General features: G+C 45.8%; 1 protein-coding gene across 1 annotated transcript in view; it reads right to left on the bottom strand.

The window, feature by feature from the left end:
* ESYT3 (extended synaptotagmin 3) overlaps positions 1–12,295 on the bottom strand; it is a 35,905-nt gene extending 23,610 nt beyond the window's left edge. The window contains exons 1-4 of the mRNA XM_075092947.1: positions 11,936–12,295; positions 5,794–5,835; positions 4,764–4,898; positions 4,142–4,218 (exon numbers count right to left, since the gene is read on the bottom strand). Coding sequence (XP_074949048.1) covers positions 4,142–4,218; positions 4,764–4,898; positions 5,794–5,835; positions 11,936–12,220 — 539 coding nt within the window. The 5' untranslated portion in view covers positions 12,221–12,295. The remainder of the gene's footprint in view (positions 1–4,141; positions 4,219–4,763; positions 4,899–5,793; positions 5,836–11,935) is intronic.
* Between the last annotated feature and the right edge of the window lie 8,489 nt (positions 12,296–20,784).

Here is a 20,784-nt window from a genome sequence, read left to right as displayed (position 1 = left end):
TTAGTGGGAAGAAAAGCAGCTGTAGGAGGTCAAGTGGCTGCACTTGAAAAGTTCTCATTTTGAAAAATGCAGTTTTAGAGAACATTTCTGGAATTCTTTGACATTAATTCATTTGGAGGATACAACTGTCAGCTCCCAATGCTCAGGAGCCAGATTCATGATTTAGATCTAGGGCAAATTGTTTGGAGATCCCAGAGTATTGCCAGTCTATTTCCAACTAGGATCTCATATTCCCATATTGGGAATTTTTTGTGGTTTAACCCAGCAGACTTTTAAACACCACACAGCTGCTCGCTCACCCTCACACACACCCCCCCCCGAGTGGGATGGGGGAGAGAATCAGAAGGGCAAAAGTAGAAAAAACATCTTGTGGCTTGAGATAAGAACAGTTTAATAATAAAATAGAATAATAATTGTAATGAAAATTAAAACAATGGAGGGGACACAAAACCCAGGGAAAAAAACACATGCTGCAACATCTCACCACCCTCTGACTGATGCCCAGCCTGCCCCCAAGCAGCAACCGCTGCCCACCCCCCCCGCCAACCCCCCTCAGTTTATATACTGAGCATGACAGCATATGGTGGGGAGTATGCCTTTGGCCAGTTGGTGTCAGCTGTCCTGGCTGTGCCCCCTCCCAGCTTCTTGTGCACCTGGCAGAGCATGGGAAGCTGAAAAGTCCTTGAATAGTGTAAGCACAACTTCGCAACAACTAAAACATCGGTGTGTTATCACATTATTCTCATACTAAATTCAAAACACAGCACTATACCAGCTACTAGGAAGAAAATTAACTCCATCCCAGCTGAAACCAGGACAGGATTTCAAATCCCAGTCTGACAGGATTCATATTTCGTTTAGCCACTGCAGGAACCCTGATAGTTCCTTATGTGTCACGTGAAAGCTGTAGATCAGGTATATTTGCTCTAGAAGGCGGATACATTAACGGAATACAGACACAGGACCTTCAAACAGATAAATGAAAACTTTGTCTGTACAGAAGGCCTGAGGGTAAGCAGTGATTATCTCAACATCTCTCTTCAGTCCTATAAACCGTGACAAAAGTTACACAACATAAATTTACACCAATGGGTGCATCATCATAGGGACCAAGCAAGAGATTTTGAAAGACGACTTATAGCCTCCTTCCTTGCCTTTGCCAAAAGGTCTCTGTGCTTCACAAATAACCACCTCTGAGCCCTGGGTTTCCTGCCAAAAACTCAAGTATAGTCCTTTCACGTGGGACAGTTAAGACTGTAACGACACGGTGCTCCACATAACCATTGCCAACGCCTGATGCTATGGACATGTAAGCCGTTGTTAACAGATTTAATTAAAGCAGCTTCTTAAGTTCCTTTTGGTAACTCCATGCAATACCAGATCTACTGCATCACTGGCTCTGCTGACAGCTACTGCCCAGACAAGTAAGGGACCTCTAAGTGCTATTTTTCATAGTTCCCAAGCAAAGGATGCAATCTGTGATATCGCATCACAAATTTAAAAGAGAGGAAAGGAAGCTATTGTTTACATGGCACAGACCTGAACCACAGCATTCAGCACTGCATCATGTTATGGAGATCAGGAGCATGGATTAAATGAAACGCTAGATGGACCATATGTCTACAAGTGGCCATTAAAACTACACAGATGATTCCATACAGACCACAAAAGAAGGGTAAGAGTTAAAGGTTTTCTCTAGTCCTGCCCTTTTCCTGTGTATTTCCCTGGCCAAATCAAAGACTCTGGGCCAGAGACCAGTTGCCTCCTTGATAAAAACTGAAGGAAAAAGTTCCTCTTCCTGCACTGCTGTTGAGACTGAAAGCAAAAAGCATTTACAGAGCATGCTGAGATTTCTGGATGCAAGACACTAACGCAAAGGGTAACTCGGCACTGGAGCAGGGCGAGCTGCTGCCAAGGCAGGATTGCCATCCACCAGGATAACAGCACCCTGCATGAAGCGGCTGTTCGGCTTTCCCTCCCACAGCCGCCCTGGTCAGCGCTGCATGCCGTGGTGAGCCAGCCAACAGGCAACGTCCACGTGGGTTCACCAGTGAGGGAGCTCCCACAAAACTACAGCTAGCAAGCACCAAGGCAAAAGAGTCATGTTTATAACATGCAGACACGTTAATCCTTTAATGTCCACTGCAACACAGCCACGCTTCTCTGAAACCTAACCCAAGAGAGGGAAGTCTGTCACTGTGGTCTCAGCATTGCAAAGTGCACCACACTGGCACCCACAGAGCATCACTCTCCTCTTCAGAGCTGCGATGCCAGGATGCAGCTCCATGGACAGATCCAGCCATTTAAACCTCACCAGCATGCAGCAACTGAGAGGTAGTGCAAAGGGCAGCAGCCTCACATTGGGGCAGCTCTAGTCCATATCCTCTAAGCAGCTCTTCTCCCAGCACCAGCTGCACTAGTGCAGACACTCACTGCTATCTATGTAGCTAAGAGAGCCTTTTTTGTAATGGGGGTTTGCCTCACTCCAGAAAAGTGGAGATTGACCATTTCTTTGATTAAAGATAACAAGCAAACAAAAAAATCCCACAACAACAAACAACCCCAAAACCAAAAAACTCACACGAAACAAAAAAACCAATATGTTCCTTTGGCAATCCAGAAAAAGGCAGGTAAATAACACCACTGCTCATAGATTTGCTTCTCCTGGTTCCTGGAAATAATACACTACATACAATACAACACACAAAACCCAGTTTAGCTGCAGAAACTAGCGTTAATGTATTAACATAAGAGAAGCTGGGTCCTTAACACAGCCCAGGAGAAGAGACCACCAGAGAGATAAGGTAGTCTGGACACTCCTGTGTGAATAAGAAAATACTTGGGTCATCAGAAGACAGTTCAGGTTATGTTATCATCAGGATGAGGAACAGAAGTGTATGGCCAGTTTGGAGGTGCTGATGGGTCTGCTGCAGGGACAGGAATGAGGAGGTGGGGGAATCCCTCTGCAGAGGATTGTTAAAAGACAGTGAAAATGAGTATGTGGGAGAAGCAGCCTGGAGAGGTAATTTAACAGAGAACAGCAGCAACCTCCTGCAAAGCCTTAAAGGCATCTGATCCCTCAATCTCAATGTGGAAGGCACGAATTATTTGCCAAAGGCCCTAAAACTGGTCTGGCTCTTACAACGAGCACTTCACTGACAGCACTGAAGCACAACATGTTCTGGCAGAAAATCAAGCATGCCATTTTGCAGGGAGCGATGGTGCTCTGCCAGGGCTGGGGATGCTGCCATGCCATTGCCACTCTAAGCAGCAGGCACGGTTCTGAGCAGCTCTGTGCTGCTGCCAAGACACTCTGTAACTTCACACTGCTTTTTCCTGGCACTACCATGAAGAAAAGCCATTTAAATTAGGCAGCTCAATAGCCCACTAAACTTAGAGCTGCAGCAGCATGCAAGTGGTAATTCCCCCAGCAATGCCATTCTCCAGGCTAAACCAGGAGAGAGTTTAGCTCTGCAGTGGCTCTGATGTTAACAAAACACACAAGATCATTCAAAACAGCCTGAGAGGTATCAAATGTTTTATCTCGTTTTGTTAACAGACCTAGAGGCAGTTTTCTGCTCAGAGAACATCTGTAACCAAAAAAAGCAAATCTGTCAGGTGGCACATCGAACAAATGGTGAGTAAAACAAGAGGATTAATCTAGGGAAAGGAATTCAAAAATAAATAGTGCAAGTAGTTCTGGAAGAACTGGAGAGGTTGGACTGAAGAGGAACCATAGTGGGGCAAGATAGACCAAATACCTCCATGCCTGAGAGCTTTCAGAGCTGTCAGAACAGGAAATACAGTTCCAAAACTTGGGTTCTTACTGCCATGAATGGTGAAGCCAAGGGACACATTCTTATACCCATGGCAGCAGTGATGGGCCAGAGTAGGTAACACCTAGAACTGCGCAAGTGACACTGATTTCTGACTTAAAGGCTGGTGCACAACATCTCACCTCTGTAAGTGTTGAGGACATCCAGCTGGGGGACAGATTATCTCATATCATTCTAAGTTGATATAAGGACCTCTCCACTTCAAGCTGATCTCAGTGGACTACATGTCAGTCCAGCATGACAAATCACACACAGGTGGCAAAGTGAGTTAAGAACCATCTACATAATCAACGATGCAATGTTACCATATCTGGAGGTCTAGGATAACTTGTCTTCTATCAATTTCTTTGGTGTAGGCTTTTATTCCGTTGATTCTAGGGCACTGAAATAAAGGCAAACAAGATACGGCATAGTTAATACCTTTCAAGTCAAGCCCAAGTGACAAGTCCTACTCACTTCAATCAATTTCAGTACAGAAGCATTCGTTAAAGACTTGCACAACTGCATGTAAAGTATGAGTAAACTACGCGAGTTTTTCCCTTAAAGAGATAGCGTGAACACCCTTGGCAGCCCTCAAATACAGGGCTGGTTGCAAATAGCTCGTGCTGCAAGCCCTAGGAAGTGCTGAAAACTTCTGTCACAAGGGCATAACAGAAAGAAATGTGGATATGTGCCCCTTTTTCTACCTCCAGTCCCACGACACTGACAGCCAGTGGGAAGAGATGCCTGTCTCTCCTATACGGTCTTTCCTTCACGGTGAAGATGCTCAAATCAACATGAGGAAGGAACAAAGGAGGCAGCAGTGTTGTATCAATACCATTCTGTTAAACACTCAAGAGCTATTAAAGAGCTGAACATTGACTCCCCTGGCATCTGAACTTTTCAGTAAAGACTGAACTGCAAAATGTTGCAAAGGATTCACACTACCTTCTCACCAAAGTGGATCTTGGTAAAGGTGCATGTTTTCAGATGTACATTCTTTGCTCTGATTTTTGGTTCAAGAACTTCTTTAAATGTTTTTTCCATGATTGTCCCAAAGTATGGCCAAGCCTGTACAAGGACCTAAAGAACAGCAAAAGTAGAAACACACTGAAGATTCTTTGTATAAGATACAGTTTGTTGAGAAACAGACACACACATCACAGAACACCTGGCTATTAATGTCTGTCCTTTTAAAATACCAAGTCACGTTTGTGCTCGTAAGTCATCTTTATGGAAGGATCCATCTCAGTTCCTCAGAAAAATAATTTGTTTCAGGAACTGAAGGGTGAATTTTCAGCGCTGCAGAGTCTATTGACTGCTTCTAGCCATAGGGACTGAGCAAGCAAAGGCCAGGGTTAAAGTCTCTAAAGCACAGTAGTCCCCGATTACCCTAAAGTGTCACAAAGTTCCCTGGCATTAGGTGTGCTTCTACATCAAACAGAAAGTTTGCGAAAAACAAAAACAGGATATTACTGGATGCCAATTTGCAAGTTCAGCTGGTTTGCTTTGAATTCCACAGAGTCCAGTTCAAGTGAGAGCTTGACTACACCTGCTGATGGGAACATGCACCTCAGAGCTCTTGGGGAACCTCTCTGGTGAGAGGAAATGTCACTACTTTTGCTAAAATAATAATAATACATACACACATATCTATATACACATACGCGTATATACACATGTACCTATATACACCTATATACACGCATACACACACACTTGCCTTTTCTTTAACCTCAGAATGAAGTGTTGTGGCCAAATTCATCAAACCTGCATCAACCAGGCACACACTTGGCTCTCACCAAAACCTCAGTTGCAACTCTATACTTAAGTGGCTCCAAGACTTAAGCACAGACACTGATATGGTTGAGCCAAATTGTAGTGACTCGATAACTGCCTCAGACTTGGCCCGCAGAGTTTGTGCTGTGGTGCAGCTCAGAGCAGATGGCCTCACAAACTGGAATTCAGCACTACTCACCTTGTTCAGCCACTCAACTCGTTCAACATCAGGGAAATTAACCTAGGTGCAGAGAAAAATAAAGTGAGTACCACATGCCATCTGTTTGGGCATACTGCAACACATGCAAAAAATACCATGGAGCATGGAACAAGTTTTAGAGTAAGCTGAGATCCCTCTGCCTTCATACATGCATCCTTTATAATTTACTACCTCCTTGAATAATTGTAAAAGGCAAATAAAATAGTAAAAAATAGTAACAGGCAAAAGAACACACATGCACTGATGTACCAGTATGCCTCTGGGCACATTTATATGATTAAAGCAAGTGTCATATCCTGTTCGTGATGTAAAGCAGCATTAGGTTTCTCATCCCTCTCTTGGTCACGCCTTGGGAAGCCACGAGACCTGCTTCCCTTCAAGATCACGGGTTGTGTAGGACCTGTTTCCTGTACTGGCTCACCTCAACTAGGACAGTGCAGTTTGGAAAACAAGAACCTGCTTGGGAAACTCAGTTTATTGGTTGCGGCAGCATTTCTCCACTAATACTAACATAGCGCCAATGGCTTCAGGGTAAAGAAGCAGCGTAAAAGTTCAAGCCTATTAGCATACACTGTCATGGGTAACAGTCCAGTGTTTTCACATCTCAGAGGTTTCTAAGATGCTACAGACAAATTAAAACATACTGGTCACTCATGCATCATGTTTTCAAGTTGGACACATGCAACACCAACGAGAAGTGTACGTGCCCATTACAAAATCCCTCCAGTTCCCTGAAGTGGTGACTTGTTTAATCACCATCAGGACAGTTGGATATGAGGCCATGCAAGTGACTAACTGACTTCTCAGACGTTACCAAGAAGCTGCTGAGTGAAGAGCCACAATCATCTTACTACAACTACATATTAAAGTCTTATGGATGTGGTATTTTCAGCCAGCGCTACAAGTTGGTAGCAGGTTATTGCAGAAGGGAAGGATGGTGCAGCAGCTTCTCAGAAGGACATTCAGGCCTTGTTCAGCTCTGCAAGAGCACCTGAATACAAGGGACTCCTTTGACTATCCTCTAGCCTGATAATAGTAATTGGGTAGGACAATACATTACCTCCTTACACAAGAGCTATGAATGACACTCTTCAGTCAAAGGCTTGCTGTTTAATTCAGCAGCTTTCAGAGGAGTGCTCAGAGATGTTTGGATGGAACGGACAGCAGACTGCCTTTTATTCCAGCTTCATGTATGATTTCAGAGCCCACTTGCCTTGCTCAAATAATGCTTCAAATTATCTCCAGTTATTACATTAAAAAAAACAAAGTGATATTACCATATTCTTTACAAGCAATTTCTTTTGATGCTCTAAATAGCAACTTTTCCATTAAATAAGATGACGCAAGTTCACTGAAATGTCAGCCTACCCAGCTCCATTTGCATGATAAAGTGAGAATACAGCACCAGAAGGGACCATCAATACTGATAAACCACTGCTGACATTTTAGATTAAGGCAGATTATGTGAAGCAGGAGACCTCTATTTCACCTGCCAGCCTTTCATCTTTCACCAAAAGGTCCTCCGCCAGGGCACATAAATCCTGGGTAGCCTGAAGGCAGTTGGTTCCCAGCTCCAGTGCAACTGCCAAGCACCAGTGTCCCACAGCATTTTTGCCACAGCCCGGACCAGTCACAGGCAGGGTAGAGCAGGGATGGAAGTAGCATGGTGAGCTGTCCTTCAAAAGACCTTACAGTGAGGAGAGGGATGTGACCCAAAAGGAAGGACAGACCGGGACTCAGGACAACAGTCAAGTCACCACATGCCAATGAGAAAGTCACAACCCACGTGCGAGATCCACCAACATTAAGGGCAGAAACATAGCACAATATAAACAACTGAGGTTGGCTGGGATTCCTCACTAGAGCCAAAACTTCTAGAGATGCAACTGCAGGAGGCAACCAAGAAGCAAGCTGGTGGCTAAAGTGAGCTGGAACAGCACACAGGAGCCTCAGGAAACAGGCAAAAACTGTGAGGAGGAGGCAGCAGCTAGACCCACCTTAAGAAAAATCAAAATTGAAATCACTATTTGAGCCACAGACACCCAAACCAGACAGCCCAGGGCAAACTCCAAAAGCAACCACAATGAATCACAAATCACTGCGTCACACCTCAGATTGCTGTGATAGGATTCACAGCCATTTGCAGTACATTTCCATCCTGCTTGATGTCTCCTCATCCATGTGTCTGCAACACAGCTCCTACCCAGGCACTCTGTGCCTCAGTTTCCTTTGACAGATGGAAGAAATATCACTGCTGTAGCTCAAAGGTACCAAAGACCACCAGGAGCTCCTTGGCTAACACAGCAGGGCTCTCACAGAGGCAAACACCACAGAAACTGGCTGAGTACATGTGTCTGGTGAAAAACAGCTTTCTGCCTATTATGAAAGGCCACCAAATTTCAGTGGGTTCTCAATACCAAAGGTCAGCTGCACTCCATGGTATAAATTCAGTTAGCAGTTCGGCAGAAGAAGCAGAGCTTGGCATCCCAGAGGTGCACCTAGATTATCCACTGACTAGTAAGACATAAGTTCTAAGCAAAGCCTTTCCTATCCACAGGGTATTTCCATAACATGCATGTCCCATTAGGAGATGATGAGTTCTGCTCTAGTCCAGCCCAGTGACACCACTGAGCTCTCTGCTTGACCCAAGAGCTTACTGTGTTCAAACACTTCTTGGAAAAAAAAAAATCTGCAGTTCCATACTTTTTAACCACGTGTTCTGGACTTCAGACTCACTTCTGACCCTTGTTACTGGCGAGAGCCCTGGCAGCAAGGTCTTGTCCTTGAGTTTGTCATCAGAACAGCATGGGTAAGAGAAGCCCAAAACACTTCCTAGTAAGCCCAGAAACAGCCATCAAGAGCTGCCAAAGTTAACACTACCCCAGAACAAGACTTAATCCTGTAGCCTTGGGCAAGTCACACTATCAAAATCAGTTTTCCCCATCTACAAAAGCAGGCATACTTCTTGCCAATATTTTTAGGAATGCTGTAAAAATTACTTAGCATTTGAAAAGAGCTTTGAAGATCAAAAAACACTAGGTACGGGCCAATTACTAGCAAGTAAAGGAAATGTATAAGTTTCTGCATGGCTCCACCTTGCCCGGAGCAGGCCACACCAACTATCATAGCAATAGCAAAAGCTACGCCTGACACAACAGTGCCATTCTGTTCAAATAAAACACAGGAATCTATCCATCAGGGGGTTTTTTTTGTTGTTTGTGTTTTGTTGGGTTTTTGGTTTGTCTGGGGTTTTTTTGGGGGGCGGGGGGGTTTGTTGGTTGGTTGATTGGTTTTTTTCCTCTCTCTCCTCCTTTTAAGGGACAGGTTTTTAGGGTCCCTGTGCTGGAGGAAAAAAAAAAAGTCTAAACAAGCCCTTTGCATGAAGAAAGAAGTAACAGGCAAAGTTTAAAGGACTGTTCTGTTCACAGTAGTATCAGTTACTCCTGATAAAAGGAATCTAACATCAGGAAGAAACCCAGCATACTTGCATGTTCTCAGCTGCAACCTGCTAACAGCTGCAAAAGCAGCATGGAGCAATCGCTACCACCCCCAGGAGCCAGAGCGAAGGTGGAAACCCAGCTTCCTCTGCTCTGGGCACTGACTTGTTTTACAAAAGTCAGGCTGTACAGGCTGAAGTCAGAAAGTCTCACCTCTCCAAGACACAGATCTGACTCTACTCAACACAAGCAGATTTCCAGCCTGCTTTGCTAAGGAAGTGCAGCCTGCCCACGTAAGCTGTCTAGCACAGGAATGCCTCTATTCCAAACTCACTGGCTGGTTTCAGCCAAGAAACTGGTGCTGCAAAATAACCCTGCAAATTCCCTGAAACAGATGGTTAAGTAGATGAGGGAAACCCTCCCAGCATCCCCCCTGAAGGAAAGGCTGCAATACGAATGCATCTCCTAACAGCTGACACCAGGACTGAGGGGAGCCCGAGCCACATTTGAAGGAGCCACTGCACTGCTCTTAGGGAGAACATTTTTAACCAACTAGTGCAATCAATGACTGGTCTTAACTCTTCAACTGGATGGATCCTCCTCATTTTACTACAGGGCACATGAGGAGACAACTGTTTACCAATCCCCTAAGACACTGCCATTGCTTCACACCTCCTGAACCTCTCCTAGAATTACAACACCGCAAATCTAACCCATGCTCCCCCTAGCCTGAACCGTATTCCTATTTCCAATTCTGTGTGTCAGGAGAGAAGAACGCAAGGGACACTTTTAAAAGCAGTTTCAACTGAAGGCTTATGAACAGTGAAAGGCAAAAATGAAAGATAAAAAAAGATGACACCACAGAGAATAAACTGAATAGACAGCAGGTGAGAATCAGCCTCCAAGACTGGCACAGGGGAGAAGTACAAGATCAAATTGAGGAAGGGGACAGAAGGAAAATTAAAACTGTGGAGTTAAAACACCATCAAGTACAAGTGTGGTGTGGGAGCAAACACCAACTGATGAAGAACAAGTTACCAACATAGAAAAGGACAGGAGGAGAAGTGGCAATGTGCATAAAAGCTAATACTGAAAGCACCCCCTTTATCCTTAGGTCCTGCATCCTGCCTTCCAGCAGCCAGCTCCAGGTATTCAGGAGTCAGGAGCAAGGCCTTTGAAGCAAACCTGACTCCACCTTCCCTGTGAGCACGCGCTAAGCAGCAGGAGAGAGCAGTGAGATCCCCCTTAAGCCTTCCCTTCTCCTGAAAGAGGCTGACAGCCCTGGCTCCATCAGCCTCTCCTCACACACCAGGTGCTCCAGCCCCTGACCATCTTGGTGGGCTCTGCTGGAGTCTTCCCGTTTGTCAAAACCTCTCCTGTGCTTGGGGGACACAGCGCTCTCGGTGCAGTCTTATGAACGCCGAGTACAGGGTAATCAATAATCCTTTCCATCTAACGCCTGCCCATGCACTAATAAAGCCTGACACTTTCAACCACAAAGCCTAAGAACTTTTGAGATTTTGTGTGTGTTGGGGGGGCGATTCTGATTTTTCAGTGATGACTAAGAGACTCAATTTCTCATTACCAAGATTCAGGGCACTTGAGGATAAAACACAACACTATTCTCACAGCATCAGGGCAGGAGCTGACAGCACCACACTCATTAATGCACTGAGTTGTTTTAAATGCTCCGTCAATACAAACAAGCAGAAACCTCATTCAGAGGCAGACCTCTGTGCCCAGCAGGAGGGAACACGTGCGGGGAGCTGCACCAGCTCTGCTAAGAGACCCTGGCCTCACTCCTCAGAAGTGCTGACTGCCTTCGTTTCCCACAGCATTAAGGGGAGCCAAGTGCTGTAGGCTATATAAAACAGTTTGCTGACTATAAATGTCTCCATGCAACACACTTTACAAATAGAGCTCTTTGATATTCTGTCTCTTACAAGAAAAGCATTTCCCTGCCAGTCCCTGACATGTTTTTAAATGCTAAGCAAATGACACTGAAGGAAAAAAAAAAAAAAACCAAACCAAAACCACAAACCCTCATCATCCTTTTCCTTTAGCCAACCAAGGCTACCCAACAAATACCCAAAGATGTAGAATAAAACGTGCAGTTAGACTTCCAAGTTTCTTCACTTTAAAACCATCAAGAGATAGCTCTCTGAAGTTAAATATTTGGTTTTTAGCAGGCAGAGAACGTTACGTTTAAAGATTTTTTTTTCAAATGATACCCAAAAGAAGGGGAAAAAGCTTTCTGAATGAGAAGGTCTAAGATAAGTATCCCCTACACCAAAATAACTGCAATGCAACAGCACATATTTGACAGAAGATTTCTCCGGAGATACAGCAGTCTACCTTACAAGCACACTTAGAGCAACATGCACGTTTCGCGAACTAAAACAACTTCGTGTTTAGCGCTCACTTTACTGAGCAAGCCTTCCAGATCAGAGCCGTCACTGCTCGGTCCGAGGCGTCACTGCCACCTCTTTTTATTCACCCCTCCGCTGCTCACTAGGGAACACCTCGCTCTTTGCCGCTCCCGCCGGGCGCTCCCCAGCCACGCGCGCCGCCGCCGCCGCCGGGAGCCCGCAGCGTCCCCGCTCCCAGGGGCTCCCGCCGCGGCTGCGGGGGGATGCGCGGGGGGATGGCGCGAGGCGCGCAGCGCGCCTGGACCCCCGACTCACCCAAGCAGGCAGGTGCCGGGCGGCCAGGCCCCGGGACACCGCCTCCCGCTCGTCCTCCAGAAGCGCGAAGGCGGCAGCCAGCCGGCCGCGCTTCCACCGCCGGTTGTGTCCCCAGCACAGCCAAAGCGCCAGCCCCAGCAGCACCCAGCTGCCGCTCAGCCCCAGGTACCCCGCCAGGTAGACGGGACCGAGCCAGAGCAGCGTCCGCGCCGCGGAGGAGAGCAGCAGCCGCGGCAGGGCGCCGGGCCGCCGGCCGGCGGCGCAGGAGGCGCCCGCGGGATTCATGCTGCGATCCGGAGCCCCCCTCGGCTCCGAGGGGTCGCCCCTACCGAGTGCGCCCTCCCCGCCCCACTGCCGCGGTGCCCCCGCCCGGCGGGGAGGCGCGACCCGCGCCGCCGGGCGCCCCGCCCCGCCCCGCCCCGCCCCGCCCCGCGCCAGCCCCGCCGCACCACGGCGCCCCCTAGCGAGCGAGCGCGCCGCGAAGCTCCGGCAGGGCAAGGCGCGCTACGGCGCCCCAGCGAGGCGGGCGGGCGGGCGAGGGGGTGACCGTGGGACCCCCCTCGTTGGTGGGAGGGTCTTTGTTGGCAGGAAGATGTGCCAGGGGAGGTGTAGGTTGGATATTAGGGAAAGGTTCTTCCCCCAGAGGGTGGTGGAGCACTGGAACAGGCTCCCCAGGGAGGCAGTCACGGCACCAAGCCTGATGATACTCAAGAAGCACTTGAACAATGCCCTCAGACACATGGTGTGAATTTGGGGTTGTCCTGCGCGGGGACAGGAGTGGGATTCAATGATCCTTGTGGGTCCCTTCCAGCTCAGCACATTCTATGATTCTATGGCTGCTCCTTAGCACAGAAGGGTGTGAGGCGGAAATGACCTGCTGGTTCTGGATGCTCACTGCTTGGAAGAACAAGGCTACATATTTTTCCTCCTGCTCTTTTGATTTTGATGGGGATATTGTGGGGCTTCAGATTTTGAAATACTGAGAATTACGCATTAGGGAATGCAGCGTTATTTGGGAACCTAAGATGCTTTTTGAAATGCTGGCAGTAACCCAGCAAGATCTATAACCCAGAGATATAACCCAACAATGTGTGCTTGCAGCCCAGAAGGCCAACTGTATCCTGGGCTGCATCACCAGCAGCATGGCCAGCAGGTCGAGGGAGGTGATTCTGCCCCTCTGCTCCGCTCAAGACCCTCACCTGGAGTCCTGTATTCAGCTCTGGAGCCCTCAGCACAGGAAGGACATGGACCTGTTGGAGTGGGTCCAGAGGAGGCCACAAAAATGACTGGAGGGCTGGAGCACCTCTCCTATGAGGACAGGCTGAGAGTTGGGGTTGTTCAGCCTGGAGAAGAGAAGCTCCAGGGAAACCCTATTGTGGCCTTTCAGTACTTAAAGGGGGACTATAGGAAGGATGAGGACAATCTTTTTAGCAAGGCCTGTAGTGACAGGACAAGGGGTGATGGTTTTAAACTGAAGGAGGGTAGATTTAGACGGATATAAGGAAAAAATTTTTTACACTGAGGGTGGTGAAACACTGGCCCAGGTTGCCCAGAGAGGTGGCAGATGCCCCATCCCTGGAAACATTCAAGTTCAGGTTGGACAGGGCTCTGAGCAATCTGATCTAGTTGAAGATGTCCCTGCTCACTGCAGGGGGGTTGGACTAAGTGACCTCTAAAGGTCCCTTCCAACCTAAACCATTCTAAGATTCTATGATATTAATTCTACACCATTCCAAATATGCCTTAAGAGACAGGCTGCAATTGCACTGTTCTGCAGTGTTTTCCACTGCAGTTTTCCCTGGATCAGGCAAATGCTACCCTTTGTTCAGTGGATAAGTCTGGAACATCAGTGAATGACGCCAGCTTTTATTGTGGCCCCTTTTTGATATTGGCTGTACAAGATAACAAATGATGAGCCAGACACAAACTGCCAAGAAAAGGAAGTTGACCATGACTGGGGAGAACCAGGTTTGGCCCCCCTTTGCCATGGAATTGGTATTGAATTATGGGTCAGTCAATAAATCAAACCAATACCACAAGTGTTCCTCATTTGTATGTTAATCATTGCGCATGACTGATCTGGGACAGAAATCAGTTCAGGCATCTGAAAAAATCAAGCCTCACATGTCTCACATTAGACAAACTCATGCATGAGACATCTACTATTACCAGGTACTTTTAGAAACAACCCCCCTAATCTTCCCCTTCTGCCAAATGAGGATGAATATGCTCTTCTTCCTGGGGGCGTTGCAAAGATAAATCATTATAAAACACACTTTAAAAAGTACTTCTTTACACAGTGGGCAGTAAGCCTCTAGAACTTGGATGCAGCTGCAAGGCAGACAGTATCAGCTGGTCCAGAAAGGGATTAGATAAATTCTGAAACAACGAGGGCCATAAATGTACTCCCTAAGGTCATGGGTACAACAGCTGTGGATGCTGGGGGAGGTTGAGGGGAAAGGATTGCAGAAAATGACTGGGCTCATGCTCTCTCCCTAAAGAGCAGCTCCTGTCGCCACTGAGAGCAAGTGGGCCTCTGGTCCGAGCCCAGGGGGCATTTCTCTTTTCAAAGTGGGGAAGAAAGACCAGAAACTGGTGGATCTAACAGCTGAAGGAGTATCTGCCCTCTTGATACTGTACAGTAAAACACATGCAATGGTTAGTTTGCACAAGTACATATATCAGGAGATATGTTTACATGCAAAAACACACCTGGTTTTGTTCTAACTGGACCAAAAACTGAAGCTGACCTATTATTTTCCTTGCTGCCATTTAAAGCTTTGTAAAACATTTTCAGTATGACATTTCAGCCATGGGGTGGGACTTCACAGAGATAATCTCAGCCTCAAAGTCTGACCTTTCAGTAAAAGAGAAGCTTCTGAAAAAAAAGGAGGCTCTTTTGTTGCTTTGAAGACTTAGAAGTTGCTTTTGCTACCTTTAATAAAAGGTAGATCCAGTGTTTCCCTCCTTCAAATTATTACCCTGTAGGAGTTGGAGATATTTAGCTCAAACTCAGAGCACTATGCAGGTTAGGAGCACCAACAGGTGGCAGCTTACTGAGTAGGAAAAAACAGTGGGGCTGCAGTGAAATACATACTGGCTAATTTAATAAATAAAGTACAATTTTGGGGGTTTTCTTATTCTTCACTCAGCTGGTCACAAACCCTAGGTTCAAGTTAAAGGATAATAAGAGAGCTCCCTCCGTGTGAATGAGCAGAGCACTTCCAGTCCTGCAGCACAGCCCACAGCTGCTGTTTAGTGAAGGAGGTGCTTCCATGAAAGCAGAACTCCATGTCGCATCCTGCACTGTCCCCCAAGGCCCTGAGCTCAGAAACAGCCACACTCTCTTGGGCACTGCTTCTCCTTTGCTGCCAACTCCTTACCTTGTGAAGAGACAATTCCCTTCTGGATCTAAAGAGATTTTAGGAACTTTAAACAATTACACAAATAATATAAGATTTCTTTAAACTTTAGCTCATACTACTTCAAATTTTAGAAGTTGAACAAAATAAAAAGAGGAGAGGTGAAAAATTACTTTTATCACAACAGGTTACACAGAAAGCTGTTCTCAAACCAAATATTGCACTCATGAGAACAAGATAAGTCAACAGCCTTTGAGACCTCTGTTAACTGTGTTTATGATGGATAGCAGTTACCCTTTAAAGAATTGTTTCCTGTGGTTTTCTTAAATGTTAGAGGAAATATGAATCACTGATCAAGAGGACAACTTAAGACTTATCAATTTCTTACTGGGGAAAGTATGATCTTGCTGCAGCAGACTGCTTTCAAGCACCTGATATCTGAGCCACCTGAAGCCAATCCTATTTTCAATTACAGGGAAATTCCACAACCTGTTTCTCCCAATATACACAGGACAGTCGCTAAGGTAGTGACTCAAGGCTATTGTTCTCACCTGTGACAATCCTCACCTCTGATTTAACTTGGCTAGACGTCACCACTGTAGCTTATTAACACTATGATAAAAGCATACGTTGTAGCTGATTATGACACAGAGATTTTACAGAAACCGCAGGGCTTTGAAAATGTATTAGTACTAAATTTGCTGTCTCTCAAGCTGGCCACGGTAACTAAGGCAACCCACTTTAAAGGTGTGGAGTTACGAAAAACCACTGCCAACGCTTTTTCTTTTAACTATAGAGAATATGCAGAATATAAAGGAATTAATCTGAAATATCCATTTAAGCGCATACCAGTGAGATATCAAAGGGTTTACTGAAGATGACTTTCTAACTTTCTTGTGGCTTCAGGGTTTGTGACCAGTGTGAAATTCCCACATTAATGCTAGCAAATCTTAGAGGCACACTGTCTTTTCTCTGTGCATCCACAGCAAAATAGAAAACGCTTATGTAAGGATAAAACCTTCATCCTTGCGTTAACAGAATGACTTCTGTATCAAGACCTGATTAAAGTAGTTGCCCCTTTTGGCACTCCTTGTCACTTGACAAGGAATTATTGTTTAGTTTCCCCTGGGTTGGTACTCTCTGTCCATGCACTGTTCACCCTGTCAAGCAAAGCCACATCCAGACTCTGCCCGTCATAGGGCAAAACCCCTGTATCTACTCCTACTGTCTTCCCAAGCAAACACTCCCACCGAGCCCAGAGTGCTTTTCCCCAGTGAAAGCTGTGGCTCCTCCATTCTGTCCGGTTCTGTCCAGAAGTTAAATATGAGCTGGGCAGCTACAATGAGCCCATGTTACATTGCTCAGCCAGGTATATTATTCTGCCTGGAGCAGTGTATTTGGTCGTGAAAATAATTATGAATGTACACCCTGTTTTGGGAATCATTCCACTGGCATAAAATAATACCAACCTCAAGCCTAGCTGTGGGACACTGGGTAAACCATGCCTGATCTAGGACTTATCTATAGATATTATAGGTATTGTCTAGGTATTATCTATAAACCTGGTCTGGACTGGTAAAGCTAGCAGGATTTCTTCTCATGTGAAAAATCATCGCACGTGAAAAACTGCAAGACCAGCGCTTTAGTTGGGAATATGTGCAAAGCTGGGCTGGGAGTACATGACTCTTGCCTTTAAAGGCTCTGCTTCACTGTGCTTGCTCCTCCATACCATACCCTGAGTCTGCCTGGTTCATGGCTTCTCACTGCTTTTGTACAACAGGCAGCAAAGAGAGGCACCAAACAGCTGGTACTTTTGGCAATATAACAAAACCAGTAACAGGAATTGGTTTCACACATTCACTTGTTCTTTCTACAATGGCGCCATTAATGTGAGGGCAGACCAGTAGGATGCAGAATATCCACTCCTGAAGGTAAGAGGGTAGTGTGGCCCTGTGCGCCTTGCCCAGCCTTGCCCTTCCTGCCAGCAAATCCCACACTGCTCTGACACTGCGAGGCACCGTGGACCTCTGGGTCAGCAGAGCACTGAGAAAAGCTCTGTCTTGTACACACAAATTATATTACTGCCCAGGTGAGGCACGAGAAAGTGCAGAGAATACAAAGTGCAAGCTATGATGGTAGCAGAGGGAGAGAAAAAATAAACTTCCCTTACATTGAGGACAGCATTTTCTAGTGCTTCCGGAGATGGCCTGCGAGCTGGAGCTGTCACTTTCCTGGCTTTAGGGACGACCCAGCTTTTCTCACAAGCCACATTAGCACACCTTTGTGTCATCTTGGAGCCAGTGCCACCTGCTGAACACAACAGCTTTCACTTCAGGAAGGCAGGCTACAGAAAATAGAGCAAGAGCAGAGATTACCTGAGAGTAGTTATGACCTGTCCACCTACGATTGCTCCCTGGGTGCTATTACAAGGTGGCTTTGCACCCTGTCATTGATGTTAGTATTCAGACTGGATTTGGTAGGTAATTTGCAGTCTGGATTGAGGAAAAATAATTTCTTACCCAAAAAATCAAATCTTGCTGAAATTAGGCTGTGTAACAGAATCGGCAGAGAACTAAAATGAGCCAGGGGAACTTCAGATTATTTTTAAAAGACTTTGCTGAGTACAACTTCTGTTATTGTACTATACATTTTAGTCTCAGAAGCACAGCATGTTACATCTGTTTGTTTTAACTTTTGCCATTGTTATAACATTATTTTGTTCCATTTTTCTGTTTGAACAATTATATCTGCAATGGGAGCTGTGAGCACAGGATACAATGTCTTCAGTCTAAAAATAGCACAACACATTTCTTGGAGGATAAAATATTTTATAGATTTTGTTATGTCAGTTAGTGAAAGTCAAGAAAGAAAACTCTAGGAAAAAAATCGTCTCCACATCCTTTTAAATCCTTTTCTACTTGGCTGAGTGAACGGGCGTGCTGTTACAGGCTACTGACACACATTAGGCTGTAAAAATTGCCTTTCAAGTCTATGATGAAGTTCCAGAACAAGCTTAATAATGTATAGCTTAGCCTGTAATCTGTACAACATACATCTTGCTGTATTTTAAGTGCTTAAAGGACTTGATTGAGTTCACAGAAACCTCTTCTTTAAGGAGTTTGAGTGCTCAACCTTAGTGAAACAATAAAATTGTCAAGTAGTGGAGGAAGATAATTCCTTAACTACAGAACTGCTGTCCCACCTGGTACCTCCCCATCAACGGTGAAGCCAGGAAGGAGAAACTTTCTTGTTTCTTCACTGGTTGACTTCACTGTCACACACACACAAACAGAACTTTCAAGTTTCTTGCAAGGCTGCATCTTATTTACCTGGCACTTTCCATCTGAAGCGTCACAAACCAAAAGGGTTTCTTGATTAACTGTACCTGCTTTACCTAATAACATCATCCCTATGAAGCTACTTTCTTTACACCCAGGCTTTAAAGAAGTAATGGATACATCATCTGCTATGCTTTCTCTCCCCAGAAGGAAAGGAGGGAGGTAAAAACTGACCATTTCTGCTCTTTTCTTTCTGCTGCAGGGCTCAGTCATAACTGCACATTTAATAAAGTCCATTTAAAATGCAGATTTGCCTGAGCACTCTTTAAGTCTGTGGTCTGTATTTGACACAGCGTGGGACATGGATCAAATTGAGACCTACAGAGTAACAACAAAAGCAACACACATGAAACTGTGAGGAATACTGCTTGCATTTTTACCTGCTCAGACATCCCTTCATTGTAATGGATCCTGACATGGGAACACCTGTGTGCCATCTCTCACTTGGAACGCGAGCTGCCAAAGATGGCACAGGCACAGTTTGCAACGGCACAGCCAGGCTGGCACAGGGCTGGGAATTCAGTCAGTCAGAAGCCACTGTCCTTAAGTCAAGTTACTGCCAAGGAGCAATGACAGTATCTTGCCTTTCCGTGAGGCTGCACCTCCCAGCTGCTTAGTGAGTTTCTGCTTAGCATGCTTAGCCTTTTCTTTGAGAAAGGAAAATGTATACAGCCTGACTGAAAAGCTCCCTCTGAAGAGCTCCTACCACCTGTTTTCAGGGTGTGCTTCCCCAAATTTGGGGAAGTGCTACCTTCAATGCTCTAGAAAGGTCAGTGAAAAGCCTGTTCACAGCAGAATCAGTGCTGAATCCAATAGTGTCCTGAAACCTCTTTGAGCAGGCAGAACTGCTCTGTGCCTGAATTTTGCACTTGAAGATGTGCACTGGGTGAATTTTCAGATGACATTTCTTAGCTTATCATGAGCAGCTGCAGCACACAAACAAGCTCAAGACTTAAAGGAATTGCACAGTACTGTGGAAGTAGGCTATTAAACCAAAATTGTCTCCCTTTACCCGATGCTTCTCCCTTCACAGCAATATGTACCCTAGAATTGAATCGAGTTAGGCACAGAACAATGAATTGTTTGGACTGGGGAAGTACATGATGGAATTAGGTGGGTTTTATAAAACCCAAAGGGACTGAGGAAAACTTGAGGAAAGAAGACAACTTTGGAGTAAGCTAACAGTGCTGCTCACAAGCACAAAAACCCTGTCAAGAGGATCATGGGATTACAGTAAACTCAGCAGATTCAAAGTCCACCTCAGCCACTTCACCACATCCCTGTGACACAGACAGCTGGGCTCCATGGGTTACACCTGAGCTTTTGCTACTGTCCATCCAAAAGGGATGACAGGCGACATCTCAGCTCGATCATTAAACCCTGACACAAGCATGCTGACAGTCTGTCTTTGGCTAACTGTACCAAACTGCGTGGTGTAGTTACAAAGTCCTCCCTAGCACTGTGCACAAGTCAAATAGTATCCTGCATCTCTTTTTATACAGAGTTTTCCCTCTGCACCTGCTCCAGCTGATTGCTGGCAACTACCAGTCTACTCAGAGCACAGACCAGCAGCAAAAGCAATATTCATCCCAAGTTCATTTTTAAAATCTTGGAAATTTTTAAAATCATCAGAAGATTCCTTCTTTTTAGTAAAAGTCCTAATCCACAGCCCAGATGCTATCTGTCCAGCAGCAGCATGCTGAACAAGGCCTCCAGGGCCTTGTACCACAGCCCTTCCTGTAATCTCCTAGTGGCCTCTGCTGGCCAGGACTGAGATCCTGGCATCTGGTTAAATGCTAGCAGTCCTCAATCCAGCTAAGATTTACATAGGTATTTTATTGGTGACAACAACAGAGACACCATCTACAGCACTGCAAGCATCCCACCTGATGCTAAGCATGTTGCTCACATCAGTCACTGACAGCAATACAATACCAAGGGCCTTGCAAAATAGCCCAGGTTTTCCAAGTCTTTCCTACCTCATTTTTGTGTGCAGGTGCAGGTATCCTTGCTGGTATGGAAGGCTCTCTAAGCTATGTCCTAGAGAAAACTCTTCCCACAGACTTCTTCTGTCACCCAAATCTTTGGTAAGTGAAAAAAGTGCATAAGTGGTATGTAAGGGCATAAGTGCTATACTGAGATTGGTACT

This window comes from Phalacrocorax aristotelis, chromosome 5, assembly GCF_949628215.1.
Source record: "Phalacrocorax aristotelis chromosome 5, bGulAri2.1, whole genome shotgun sequence".
NCBI lineage: Eukaryota > Metazoa > Chordata > Aves > Suliformes > Phalacrocoracidae > Phalacrocorax > Phalacrocorax aristotelis.
The sequence above is the reverse complement of the archived record's forward strand: the minus strand, read 5'-3'. Positions and strand labels throughout refer to the sequence as shown.